At 69.0% G+C, this 12,926-nt stretch overlaps 1 protein-coding gene across 1 annotated transcript; it reads right to left on the bottom strand.

The window, feature by feature from the left end:
• Positions 1 to 616: 616 nt before the first annotated feature.
• On the bottom strand, positions 617 to 12,398 carry SHANK1 (SH3 and multiple ankyrin repeat domains 1). The gene is given in 15 exon segments (XM_037388249.1): positions 617 to 1,214; positions 2,976 to 3,587; positions 4,837 to 5,056; positions 5,540 to 5,639; positions 6,105 to 6,220; positions 6,785 to 6,841; positions 7,594 to 7,617; positions 7,819 to 7,827; positions 8,532 to 8,615; positions 9,363 to 9,498; positions 10,049 to 10,078; positions 10,080 to 10,094; positions 10,096 to 10,154; positions 11,417 to 11,499; positions 12,370 to 12,398. Coding segments are annotated over 15 exon segments (2,139 nt in total). The 3' UTR covers positions 617 to 649.
• Positions 12,399 to 12,926: the final 528 nt, after the last annotated feature.

The raw sequence follows: 12,926 nt of genomic DNA on the forward strand, positions 1-12,926 counted from the left end.
GTCACATGCATGGCTCCTGGTGCACACGTGGCTCCTGTCGCACGCATGGCTCCCATTACACAAGTGGCTCCTGTCACACCAGTGGCTCCTGGTGCACGCATGGCTCGTGGCGCAGCAGTGGCTCTGATTGCACCAGTGGCTCCCGTTACACCAGTGGCTCCCATTGCACCAGTGGCTCTTCGTGCATGTGTGGCTCCTGGTATACGCATGGCTCCTGGTGCACCAGCGGCTCCCGTGGCATGCATGGCTCCCATTGCACACATGGCTCCCATCGCACCAGTGGCTCCCATGGTGCCAGTGGCTCCCGTTGCACCAGCGGCTCCTGGTGCATGCGTGACTCCCGGTATATGCATGGCTCCCAGTGCATGCGTGGCTTCCGTCACACGCATGGCTCCCATTGCACCAGCAACTCCCGTTGCACCAGCGGCTCCCGTTGCACCAGTGGCTCCCGTTGCATGCATGGCTCCCATTGCACCAGTGACTCCTGTTGCACCAGCGGCTCCCGGTGCACGCGTGGCTCCCGTCGGCCCAGCATCTCCCACCTCATGCGTGCCTCCCGTCGCACACACGCCTCCTCCCCCACCCCCGCTTCCCTTCCCCGGGCCTTGCCCCCCTGCCGGGCTGGGGGTCGTCCCCCCGGCGCCCCCCATCACCTCTCGAGGAAGAGCTTGAGGGCGCGGTCGATGTTCATGCGGTGTCCCACGCGCGTCACCCCCAGGTCGATGTAATCCTCCTTGGTGAGCGCGGGCAGGTGGGACCCGTCGATCTCGTTGTGCAAGAAACGTGCGCGATGCTCCCCCAAGTTCAAATATTCCAACCAATCGGCCACGTCGAATTTGCTCCAAAAAGCCAACGGTTTGGCCCCAAAAGGTTTGTCGGGGGGCGGCGGGCGGGTGGGGGACAACGAACGGCTGGGGGGCAGCTCCCCGAAGCCCCCTGGCCCCCCACGGAGCTCCAAGAAGCCAGCGTAGAGGGGGGCGGCGGGCAGGGTGGGCAGCGAGGCCGGCCGGGGCGCGGGGCTGGCGCGGCGCTCGCTGGGCAGCGTGGCAGGGCTGGGGGCGCGGCGGAGCGGGGGGCGCACATCCAGCTCCCCCCCGGCGCCCCCCAGGGTGCCCAGGCCTGACTTGGGGGGAGGCCAGTTGGGGAAGAGGGCAGCGGCAGCGGCGGAGGGGGGCTTGGCGGTAGGGGGCGGGGGTGCGGCAGCATCGGGGAGTCTGTGGGGGGCAAGGGGTTAGTGGGGGGTTGGGGAGGTGGGGGCGATGGGCATGATGAGTGAGCGGGTGCAATGGATGCAATGGGTGCCATAGACATGATGGGTGCGATGGGTGTGATGGACACAATGGGCACGATGGGTGCCATGGGTGCCATAGACATGATGGGTGCTGTGGGCATGATGGGTGCAATGGCCGCGATGGGTGCCATGGACATGATGGGTGTGATGGATGCAATGGGCGCAATGGGTGCCATGGACGTGATGGGTGCAATGGGTGCCATAGGTGTGATGAGTGCGATGGGTGCCATGGGTGTGATGTGTGCCATGGCTGCAATGGGTGCCGTAGATATGATGGGCGTCATGGGCACAATGGGTGCCATGGGTGCAAGGGGTGCCATAGACATGATGGGTGCAATGGCTGTGATGGGTGCCATGGACGTGATGGGTGCAATGGGCACAATGGGTGCCATGGGTACAATGGGCACGATGAGTGCCATGGGTGCAATGGGTGCCATAGGTGTGTTGGATGTGATGGCGATGGGCGTGATGGGTGCCATGGGTTCAGTGGGTGCCATGGGCGCAATGGGTGCCATAGACATGATGGGTGCGATGGGTGCCATGGGTTGTTGCGGTGCAGTGGGTGCCATGAGCACGATGGGTGAAACCCCCCCTCTCCCCCCCCCCCCTTTCCCCCCCGCAACAGGTGCTGTGTGCAATGCGAGCAATAGTGCAATGGCTGCAACTCCCCCCTGCACCCATGCAACAGCTGTGATGGGTGCTGGATGCAACGGGTGCAATATGCGCAATGGGTGCAGTGAGTGCCACAGGTGTGACCCCACCCATGCAACAGGTGGGAGGTGCAATAGGTGCAATGTCTCCAGTGGGCGCAATGGGTGCCACACTCCCCATGCAACAGGCGCAGGCTGCAATGCATGCAGTGTGTGCAATGGGTAAAACAGTGGGTGCAACAGGTGCCATGGGTGCAACGCCCCCCTGAGCAACAGGCATGCGGTGCAACATTTGCAGCGGGTGCAGTGAGTGCGACATGTGCAATGCATGCAACGTGTGCAATGTGTGTGATGGGTGCAATGCATGCAACACGTGTGATGGGTGCAATGGTTGCAATCTGTATGATGGGTGCAATGAGCGCAATGTGTGCGACAGGTGCAATGCATGCAACGTGTGCAATGTGTGTGATGGGTGCAGTGAGTGCTGTGTGTGATGAGTGCAATATGTGTGGTGGGTGCAATGTGTGCAATGAATGAAATGTGATTAATGCAACAGCTGCAATGTGTGTGATGGGTGTGATGCATGCCATGTGTGCAATGTGTGTGATGGGTGCAATAAGTGCCGTGTGTGATGAGTGTAATGGGTGCAATGCATGCAACGTGTGATGGATGCAATGAGTGCAATGCGTACATGTGCAATGGGTGTGACGGGTGCAATACATGCAACGTGTGTGATGGGTGCAATGAATGCAACAGCTGCAACTTCTACAACATGTGCAGTGCATGCCACATGTGATGGGTGCAATGAGTGCAATGGGTGCAGTGTGTGCAACATGTGCAATGGGCGCAATGAGCACAGCGCGTGCGATGGGTGCAGTGCATGCAACGTGTGACGGGTGCAATGAGTGCAACGGGCGCAATGCATGCAATGTGTGTAATGAGGTGCAACAGGTGCACCAGGTGCAGTGCATGCAATGAATGCAACGGGTGCAACGCATGCAACGCCCCCCCCACCCCCCCGCCCCCCCACCTACCTGTGCCTCCCCGGGGCGCCGGCCCTGTCTCCCCCAAAGGGTCCCTCGGCGGCAGCGCGGGGCCAGGCGCTGGCGATGCCCCCGATGCCCCGTCCGGCCTCTTCCCAGGCCTCGCTCCTGCGCCCCTCGCCCCCCCGGGGCCCCCCGCGCCCCCGGGCTCGTGCCCTCTCGCCCCCCCCTTCGGCCAAAGGGGCGTAAGGGGGGGGTCCCTCGCCCCCCTCGGGGGGGTGGTCGCTGCTGCTGCGGCTGTCCACCTCCTCGATGCCCGAGTCGGTGACCACCTCGGGCCCCTCGGGCCCCCCCGCGCCCCCCCCGCCCCCCCGGCGGCTCTCGGGGACCCCCTGGGTGAGGGTGGCCACCTCGCTGTCGTAGGAGGTGAGGCTGGAGGCCGTGGAGTCCCCCACGGGGGGGCCCTCGGGCCCCTCGAAGCTGTTGGCGAATTCGAGGGGGGGGGGCAGGGGCTCGGCCAGCAGCAGCTCCTCGTCCCCGTCCACCGAGGGGGCGGGGGGGGGGCAGGGCCAGCAGCCCCCCCGCCTCGGCGAAGCGCACCCGCAGCTCCAGCCTCGCCTCGGGGGGGGGCGCGGGGGGGGGCCGGGGGTGTCCCCCCCCAAGCTTCGGCGGGGGAGGGGGGGCGGCTGGCACGGCGGGGGCTGCCGGGGGGGGGGGGTTTGGGGTGGGGGCTGGGGGGCAAGGAGGAGGCGCCCTTTGGGAAGGGGGGGGGGGTGGCTTGCAGAGCCCCCCCCGCCGGCGCCCCCCCCCCCAGCTGCAAGGGGGAGACCCCCGAGCGCAGGGCGGCCGCCACCCCGGTGGGCTGCAGGGGGGCAAGGGGGGGTTGCAGGGGGGCGAGGGCCGATTGCAAGGGGGCGAGGGCGGATTGCAGCGGGGCGAGGGGGGGCTGTAGCGGGGCGAGGGGGGGCTGCAGCGGGGCGAGGGGGGGCTGCAGCGGGGCGAGGCCGGATTGCAGCGGTGCAAGGGGGGGCTGCAGCGGCGCAAGGCCGGGTTGCAACGCCGCGATGCCGGCTTGCAGCGCCGCCGGTTGCATGGGTGCCAGGCCCGCTTGCAACGCCGCCAAGCCGGGGGTCAGCGGACCGCCCCCCCCCCGCCCCAGCCCCCCCCCCAGATTGCAAGGGCATGGTGGCCGCTTGCAACGCCGCCAAGGCCTTGCAACCCGCCGGGGGTGGAGAAACGGGGTGCAAAGCCCCCCCTGGGCGTAGGGGGAGGGTGGGGGGGTGGGGGGGGGCGGTGGGGGGGGTGGGGGGGGGGGGCGGCGACGCTGCTGAAGGCGCTGGATCCCCCGGTGGCTTTGGTAGCCCGGTAGCCCCGGGGGGGGAAGACGTCGGGGGCGAACATCCCCTCGTCGATGCTTTTGGAGTGGCGTAAGCGGGGGGGGGGGCGCGATCCCCGCCCCCCCCCCTCCATCCTCCTCTTCCTCGGTGGAGAGGAAGAGCGTGGAGCGGCGGCGGGCGTCCCCCCCCCCCCATTCCCTGCGGGCCGCCCCCACCAAAGCCGCCCCAAATTGGGAGGTGAAATCTAAAGTGGGGGGGGGTGGGGCTGGGGAGGTGGGGCCCCCCCCTCCCGGGGTGGGGGGGCCGTCGGGGGGTCCCCCAGCCCCCCCCTCAGCCTCCACGCTGCTGCCCCGGCTGCTGCGGCCGCTGCTGCTGGTGGAGGGGGCTTTGACCACGATGGTGGGGATGGCGATGGAGCTCTTCTCCCCTGCCCCCACCCCTCCCCCCCCCGCCCCTCCCCCCCCCCGCCCCCCCCTCCTCCACCTTGGTCTGCTTCACCAGCGGCCCTTTGCGCCGTAAAGGTTTGGGGGGACCCCCCCCCACCCCCCCCCGCCTCCCACTCCACCCCCCCCCACCCCCCCCCGGCTGGCCAAGTTGTAAAGGCGCCAAGGCCCCCCCCCCGCCCCCCCCCCCGGGGGGTGGCAGCGCCCAAGGGGGCTGGGGGGGTGCTGTAAGGGGGTTCGGGGGGGGAGGTGGTGGGGGGAGGGGGGATGTCGTCCGACCCCGGCACCGAGAGGCTGCGGCTGAATTTTCCGCTGGGGGGGGCCAGGAAGGGCTTGTCCTCCTCGGGGGCGCCTGGGGGGGGGGAGGGGGCGGGGGGGTGAGGGGGCACCCAGGGGGGCGGTGAGACCCCCCACCCCCACACTGAGGACCCAGGTATCCAGGGTGCCCCCCTGCCCCAGGACCACTTATCCAGGGTGCCCCCCCACCCCAGGGTGCCCCTCCCAAAGGGTGCCCCCCCCTCCAGGGTGCCCCCTCCCCAGGGTGACCACCCCTCCCCCAGGGTGCCCCCCCTCCCAGGGTCCAGTTACCCAGGGTGCCCCTCTCCCAGTGTGTCCCCCCCCCCCCAGGGTCCAGTTACCCAGGGTGCCCCCCCTCCAGGGTGCCCTCCCCTCCCCCAGGGTGCCCCCCTCTCCCAGGGTAAACCCCCCCCCAGGGACCAGGGTGTCGTCGTCCCCCCAGGGTGCTCCCCCTCAGGTGCCCGCTCCCTCCCCAGGGTGCCCCTCCCCCAGGGTGCCCCCCTCCCCCAGGGTCCCCCCCCCGGGGTCCAGCACCCACCGATGGATTTCTGGCGCAGCATGAGCCCGTGGGGGGGCCCGGGGGGCAGGAAGGGCCGGTCGAAACCCCCCGGCCCCATGCGATGAGCCTCGAAGGGGGCCTGGGGGGGGGGGTGGGTCAGGGGACCCAGGTGTCAGGGACCCCCCCCCACAAAGGACTCAGGTGTCGGGGACCCCCATCCCCAGGTATCTGGGATCCCCCCCACCCCCACAAGGGACCCAGGTGTCAGGGACCCCGCCCTCCCCATAAGAGGACCCAGGCACTAGGGACCCCCCCCCCCCCCCAAGGGACCCAGCTGCCTGGGACCCCCAACATCCCCCTCCTCCCTTGGAGGACTCAGGACCCTCCCCCAGGTGTCCAAGACCCCCCACCCCCGGGGGGTCCCTGACACCCAGGACCCCCCCCAAGTGTCCCAGGCACTGGGGATCCCCCTGGGGTGTCCCAGCCCCCACCCCTGCTGACCCAGAAATCTGGGACCTTTCCCCACCCCCACCCAGGCATCTGGGCGCCCCCCCCATCCCCCAAGGGACCCCCCCCCCGTGTGCCCCCCCCCTCGCCCACCCACCTCGGGGCTGAAGAAGCCCTTGGGGCGGGTTTTGCCCAGGGGGGGCAGGGGGGCCCCCGGCCCCTCCCCCGCGCTGATGCTCTGTTGGGCGGCTGCCAGGATCTCATCCAGCTTGTCTGGGGGGGCGCAGGTGTCCGGGGGGGGTGTCCCACACGCCCACAGCTCCCTCGCACCCCCACAGCCCACCCCCCACACCCAACAGCCCCCACACACCCCTATAGCCCCCCCATTCCCCCACAGCCCCCCAGGGGGGAGCTAGGAGTCCAGGGGGTCCCCCAGCCCCCCACAACCACCCCCCAGCCCTTTCACACTGCCATAATCCACCCCACACCCCCCCCCCCGAGCCCCCTGGTGGGAACAAGGAGTCCAGGGGGTCCCCACACCCCCAGCTGCTCCGCCACCCCCACCGCCATCACCCACCCCCTACCCCCCGCCCCCAGCCCCCCAGGTCGAAGCCACGAGTCCAAGGAGTCCCCCAGCCCCCCCCCAGTACCCCCACCCCCCCAAAGCCCCCCCAGCCCCCTCACACCCCCATAGCCCCGCCCCCAGCGCCACCGTCCCCCAGAGGGCCACCCCCCCCATTTTCCCCCCGGGGAACCCACGTAACCAGAGGGACTCCCACCCCCCCTCAGACCCCCCAGGGGTCCAGCCCCTCCTCCCCGCCCCCCCCCCCAACGTACTCAGCGCCATCTGATAGACCGTCCTCTTCTTCTCAGTGGCTGAGGAGGGGTCGTACTCTGGGGAGAGGGGGGGCGGTTGGGGGGTGGGGGCTGAAGGGGGGGAGGCTGAGGAGGAGGGTGTGGGGGCGGAGGGGTGGGGGATGGGGGGAATAGGGGTGCTTGGGGGGGGCAATGGTGGTGCAAGGGAGGCAATGAGTGTGCAAGGCCTGTGCCAGCTGTGCATGGGGGTGCGATGAGTGTGCAAACCTGGGGGTGTGATGAGTGTGCAAGGTGCACGTGGGCCGTGCACTGGGGTGCAATGAGTGTGCAAGACCAAGGGGTGCAGCATGTGCAGCACCCTGAGTGTGCAATGAGTGTGCGAGGCCCATGTGAGGTGTGCATGGGGGTGCAATGGGTGTGCAAGATCTGGGAGGGTGCGATGAGTGTGCAAGGTCAATGTGAGGTGTGCACAGGGGTGCAATGAGTGTGCAAGAGCTGGGGGGGTGCAATGAGTGTGCAAGGTCCACGTGAAGCGTGCACAGGGGTGCAATGAGTGTGCAACACCCAGGGGGTGCGATGAGTGTGCAAATCCCGTGCAAGCTGTGCACGGGGCTGGAATGAGTGTGCAAGGTGCACGTGAGGCGTGCACGGGGTTGCAATGAGTGTGCAACACCCAGGGGGTGCAACTTGTGCAGCACCCCCGGTGTGCGATGAGTGTGCAAGACCAGGGGGGTGCGATGAGTGTGCAAGGCCCGTGCGAGCTGTGCACGGGGGTGCGATGGGGGTGAGTGTGCAAGGGGCGTGCGAGGGGCGTGCAAGGCCCCACTCACCGCTGCGCTTCTTCCAGGGAGAGACTGGGGAGACACGAGAGGCCGTTAGGGAGGGGCTGGGGGGGGGGGGGGGCGGCACGGGGTCACTGGGGTCACAGAGGGGTCAAGTGCGGTCATGGGGGTCAAGGACCCTTGGGGGTCAAAGGGGTCCCGGGGGGGTCCTGGGTGGGGGAGGGGGACGCCAGGACCCCCCATTCCCCCCCCCCTCACCACCCCCCAACTCACCCTTCTCCACTGTGGGGCCGATGGGGGCAAGGTCAGAGGTCAGAGGTTAAAGGTGAGAAATCCCCCCCACCCCCCCCCGTTCCCCCCCAGGCCCTTTGAGACCTCCCCACCCCCCCCGGGACCCCCAACCCCCCCACACCCCCTGACCCCCTCCCGTTAGGGACCCCTCAACACCTCCCAGCCCCCCGGGGCCCCCCAGGCCCTCCCCCCCACCGAGAACCCTTAGCCCCCCCGAACCCCAACCCCCTCCCAGAGCCCCCCCAGGCCCCCCCCCGAGCCCCCTCAGCCCCCCCCAACCCCCCGAGCCCCTCCTTAGGGACCCCCCGATGCCTCCCAGCCCTCCGGGACTCCCCAGGCCGCCCCCCCCCCAACCCCCCTGAGACCCCTCAGCCCCCCCCAGACCCCCAACCCCCTCCCAGATCCCCCAGAGACCCCCAAACCCCCCTGAGCCCCCCTTTAGGGACCCCCCAACACCTCCCAGCCACCTAGGACACCCCCCCCCGACCCCCATCCCCCTCCCAGAACCCCCCCCAGGCCCCCCCCCGAGACCCCTCAGCCCCCCTCACCCCCCCCAAGCCCCCCCTTAGGGACCCCTCAAGGCCTCCCAGCCCCCCGGGCCCACCCCCAGGCCCCCCTCCCCGAGACCCCTCAGCCCCCCCCAGGCCCCAGAGCCCCCCAGAGACCCCCCCAGCCCCTCCCCCGCCCCCCCTCACCCATCTCCTCCAGCTCGGAGGTCATGGACTTGGAGCGAAGGGAAATGGCGGGGGCTGGGAGACGCCGTGGCTGCGGGGGGGCCGCTGTGGGGGTGGGGGATCAGCGACCCCCACCCATGGACCCCGCATTCGGGACCCACACACACACCCTAGACTGGGGACCCCCCACCCATGGCCCTGGGACCCCCACCCATGGACCCAGGCGTCCGGCACCCCCCACCCACGGACCCCCCATCCATGGACCCAGGGGTCCAGGACCCCCTACCCAAAGACCTGGGACCCCCACCCACGGCCCTGGGACCCCCACCCATGGACCCAGGTGTCCAGGACCCCCCACCCATGGACTTGGGACCCCCACCCATGGACCCAGGTGTCTGGGACCCCCCACCCATGGACTCAGGTATTCAGGACCCCCACCCATGGACTTGGGGACCCCCACCCATGGACCCAGGTGTTTGGGACCCCCCCACCCATGGACTCAGGTATTCAGGACCCCCACCCATGGACTCAGGCACGTGGGACCCCTATCCATGGACCTGGGACCCTCACCCATGCACCCAGGTGTCCAGGACTCCCACCCATGGACTTGGGACCCCCTCACATGGACCCAGACATCCAGGACCCCCCCCTCCATAGACCTGGGACCCCCACCCATGGACCTGGGACTCCCACCCATGGACCCACGTGTCCAGGACTCCCACCCATGGCCCTGGGACCCCCACCCATGGACCCAGGTGTCCAGGACCCCCACCCATGGCCCTGGGACCCCCACCCATGGACCCAGGCATCCAGGCCCCCCCCAGGGCCCCCCCGCTGCCCTCGGGTGGGTACCCCTGCGCCGGGGTCCCTCGGGGGCCTCGGGGTGCCGCGTCACCATGACGACCTTGACCACCAGGCTGTTCCCCCCCTGGCGGATCATGTTGACCACCTGGCGGTGCCCGACCTTGACCACGTTCTGCCCGTTCACCTGCGGCACACGCCAGCACACGCCCTGACATGCCCTGACACACTAAGGCACGCCAAGGCATGCCCTGACACGCCAGGACACGCCAAGGATGCCAGCACATGCCAAGGCACACTGGAGTACACCACGGCACGCCCTGACATGCCAGCACATGCCAGCGTATGCCAAGGCATGCCAACATGCCAGCACACACCAAGGCACGCCCTGACATGCCAGCACATACTAAGGCATGCCAGAGCATGCCAAGGCACACCACACCATGCCAGCACATGCTGAGGCGCACTGGAGCACACCATGGCACGCCCTGACATGCCCTGACATGCCAGCACACACCAAGACATGCCAGGCCACGCCAAAGCATGCCACAGCACGCCAGCACATGCCAGTACATGCCCTGACATGCTAGCACACGCCAAGGCACGCCCTGACAATGCCCCCTGTGCATGTGGGTGCCCTGGGGGTTGCTGGGGGGTGGGGGGGTGTCCCCGCAGGTGGGGGGGTGGGCACCCCAGTGGGGGGGGGGGTGGGCACCCGGGGGGGGGGCTGCGCTGACCTCGATGAGGAAGTCCCCCATGCGCAGCCCCCGCGCGCCAGGCGACCGCCGCCTTCGTCCACCGACTCCAGGTACTGCAGCGCCGGGAAGGCGGGGGTGGGGTGAACTCCTCGATGGGGTCTGCGCTGTGGGGGGGGGGTCACCAGGGCACGCGCCACCCCTCCCGCTCCCCACCCGGCACCCCCCTCCCCAGCACCCTCCTCAGCCTCGGCGCCCGCCCCATGTCGCCCCACTGATGCTCTTCACACACCCCCCCCCCAGAACCCCCAGGGACCCCCCCCCACGCCCTCAGAGCCCCCCCCAGACTCCTCCAGGGCCCCCCATGAACCCTCAGAGCCCCCGCAGGGACCCTCCAGAGCCCCCCAAGCCCCCCAGATGCCCTCAGGGGTCCCCCAGACCCCCTCAGGTCCCCCCCAGGACCCCCAGGACCCTCAGCCCCCCACCAAGTGCCCCCCAGACTCTCTCAGGACCCCCCAGGGACCCTTTGGGACCCTCCAGACACCTGCAAGTAACCCCCAGATGCCCTCAGGGCCCCTCCAGGGCCCCCCCTGGGCCCCCCTAGATCCCCACCCACAATTGCCCCCAGACCCCCTCAGGGCTCCCCCTGACCCTCTCAGGCCCCCCCATGAGCCCCCCTAGGACCCTCCAGACCCCCCCAAGCCCTCCCAGATGCCCTCAGGGACCCCCTGGGACCCTCCAGCCCCCACCAAGTGCCCCCCAGACTCTCTCAGGGCCCCTCCAGGGACCCTCCAGCCCCCACCAAGTGCCCCCCAGACTCTCTCAGGGCCCCTCCAGGGCCCCTTTGGGACCCTCCAGAGCCCCCCAAGTCCCTCCAGATCCCCTCAGGACCCCTCCAGCCCCCCCCTTGGACCGCTCCAACCCCCCTAGTTGCCCCCAGACTCCCTCAGGGCTCCCCCTGACCCTCTCAGGTCCCCCCCCACCCCCCCAGATGCCCCCAGACTCTCTCAGGGCCCTCCCAGGGACCCTTTGGGACCCTCCAGACAGCCCCAAGTCCCCCAGATGCCCTCAGGCCCCCCCCTGGGACCCCCCAGACCCCCTCAAGTGCCCCACACTCCCTCAGGGATCCCCCCGGCCCCCCCAGTTGCCCCCACCCCCACTCAGGGCTCCCCCTGACCCTCTCAGGTCCCCCCAGAGACCCCCTGGGACCCTCCAGTCCCCCCCAGACTCTCTCAGGGCCCCCCCTAGAGACCCTTTGGGACCCTCCAGACACCCCCAAGTCCCCCCAGATGCCCTCAAGGCCCCCCTGGGACCCCCCCGACCCCCTCAAGTGCCCCCAGCCCCCCTCAGGGCCTCTCCCCCGAGCCCCTCATGCCCCCCCCCAGTGCCCCCCCAGGCCCCCCAGCTCACCCTTGGCCCCCCGCAGGACGAAGCCGAAGCCCTCGTTGTCCTTCTTCTGCAGCAAAACCGTCTTCTCCTTGATGATGTAATCACTGGAGGGGGACAGGGGGCCATGGGGCCATGGGGGACATGGGGGGACAGGAGGGAACACATGAGGATATGGGCGGACATGGGATATGGGATGTGGAGGGACATAGGGATATGGGGGGGACATGAGGGGGGACGTGGGGGGACATTGGGGACATAGTGGGGACATGAGGGGACATGGGGCGCATGTGATATGGGGACACGGAGGGACATGAGGGACATGGGGGACATTGAGGACATGGGGGGGACATGAGAGGACATGGGGGAACATGGTGGTGACATGAGGGGGGACATGGGGGGACATTGGGAACATTGGGACATTGGGGGACATGGCGGGGACATGAAGGGACATGGGGGGACATTGGGGGGACATGGGGGGACATTGGGACATGGAGGAACATAAGGGACATGGGGACATGAGGGGATGCACGAGGATATGGGGGGACGTGGTGGGCATGGGGACACAGAGGGACATGATGGACACAGGGGACATTGGCACATGAGGGGATGGGGTGGGCATGGGGACATGGGACGTGGGGGACACATTGGGGACATGGGAGACATGGGGACACATGGAGGGACACGGGGACACATGCAGGGACATGGGAACACAAACAGGGTGACACAGGACATGGGGACATGAGTGGACACATGAGGGGACCCATGTGGGGACCCATGAGGGGACACGGGATGGGGGGACACCGACAGGGACGTGAGGACACGTGGTGCCATGGGGTGACTCCGTGTCCCCAGGTCTCCCCCTCCCCCCCCGCCACCAGTGACACACACAGGGACACATATGCACACACGTGTCCCCAGGGGCACACGTGTGACACGCCGCTATGTCCCCATGTGCGTGCACAGCCCGTCCCCACGTGTATCCCAGGCGTGTCCCCACGCGCATCCTACTGTCCCCATGCGTGTCCCCATGTCCCCACACATGTCCCAAGCATGTTCCCATGTCCCCATGCATGACCCACGCACAGCCCTGTCCCCACATATGTCCCCATGCGTGTCCCCATGTCCCCACACGTCCCCACACACAGCCCTGTCCCCATGTGCATCCCCATGTCCCCACACATGTCCCCATGCAGAGCCCTGTCCCCACGTGCATCCGCATGTCCCCACGTGCGTCCCCATGTCCCCACGCCTGTCCTCATGTCCCCACACGTGTCCCCACACATGTCCCCATGCACAGCCCTGTCCCCACGCGTGTCCCCATGTCCCCACATGTGTCCCCACACATGTCCCCATGCACAGCCCTGTCCCCACGCATGTCCCCATGTCCGCACACATGTCCCCACACTCTCCCCATGCACAGCCCTGTCCCCACGCGTGTCCCAGCCATGTCCCCCCCATGCATGTCCCTGTCCCACCCGGGGACAGGGGCAACCAGTGAGGAGAGACGGAGCTGGGGGGAGGGGGGAAGGGG

Source organism: Falco rusticolus, chromosome 5 (genome assembly GCF_015220075.1).
Source record: "Falco rusticolus isolate bFalRus1 chromosome 5, bFalRus1.pri, whole genome shotgun sequence".
NCBI lineage: Eukaryota > Metazoa > Chordata > Aves > Falconiformes > Falconidae > Falco > Falco rusticolus.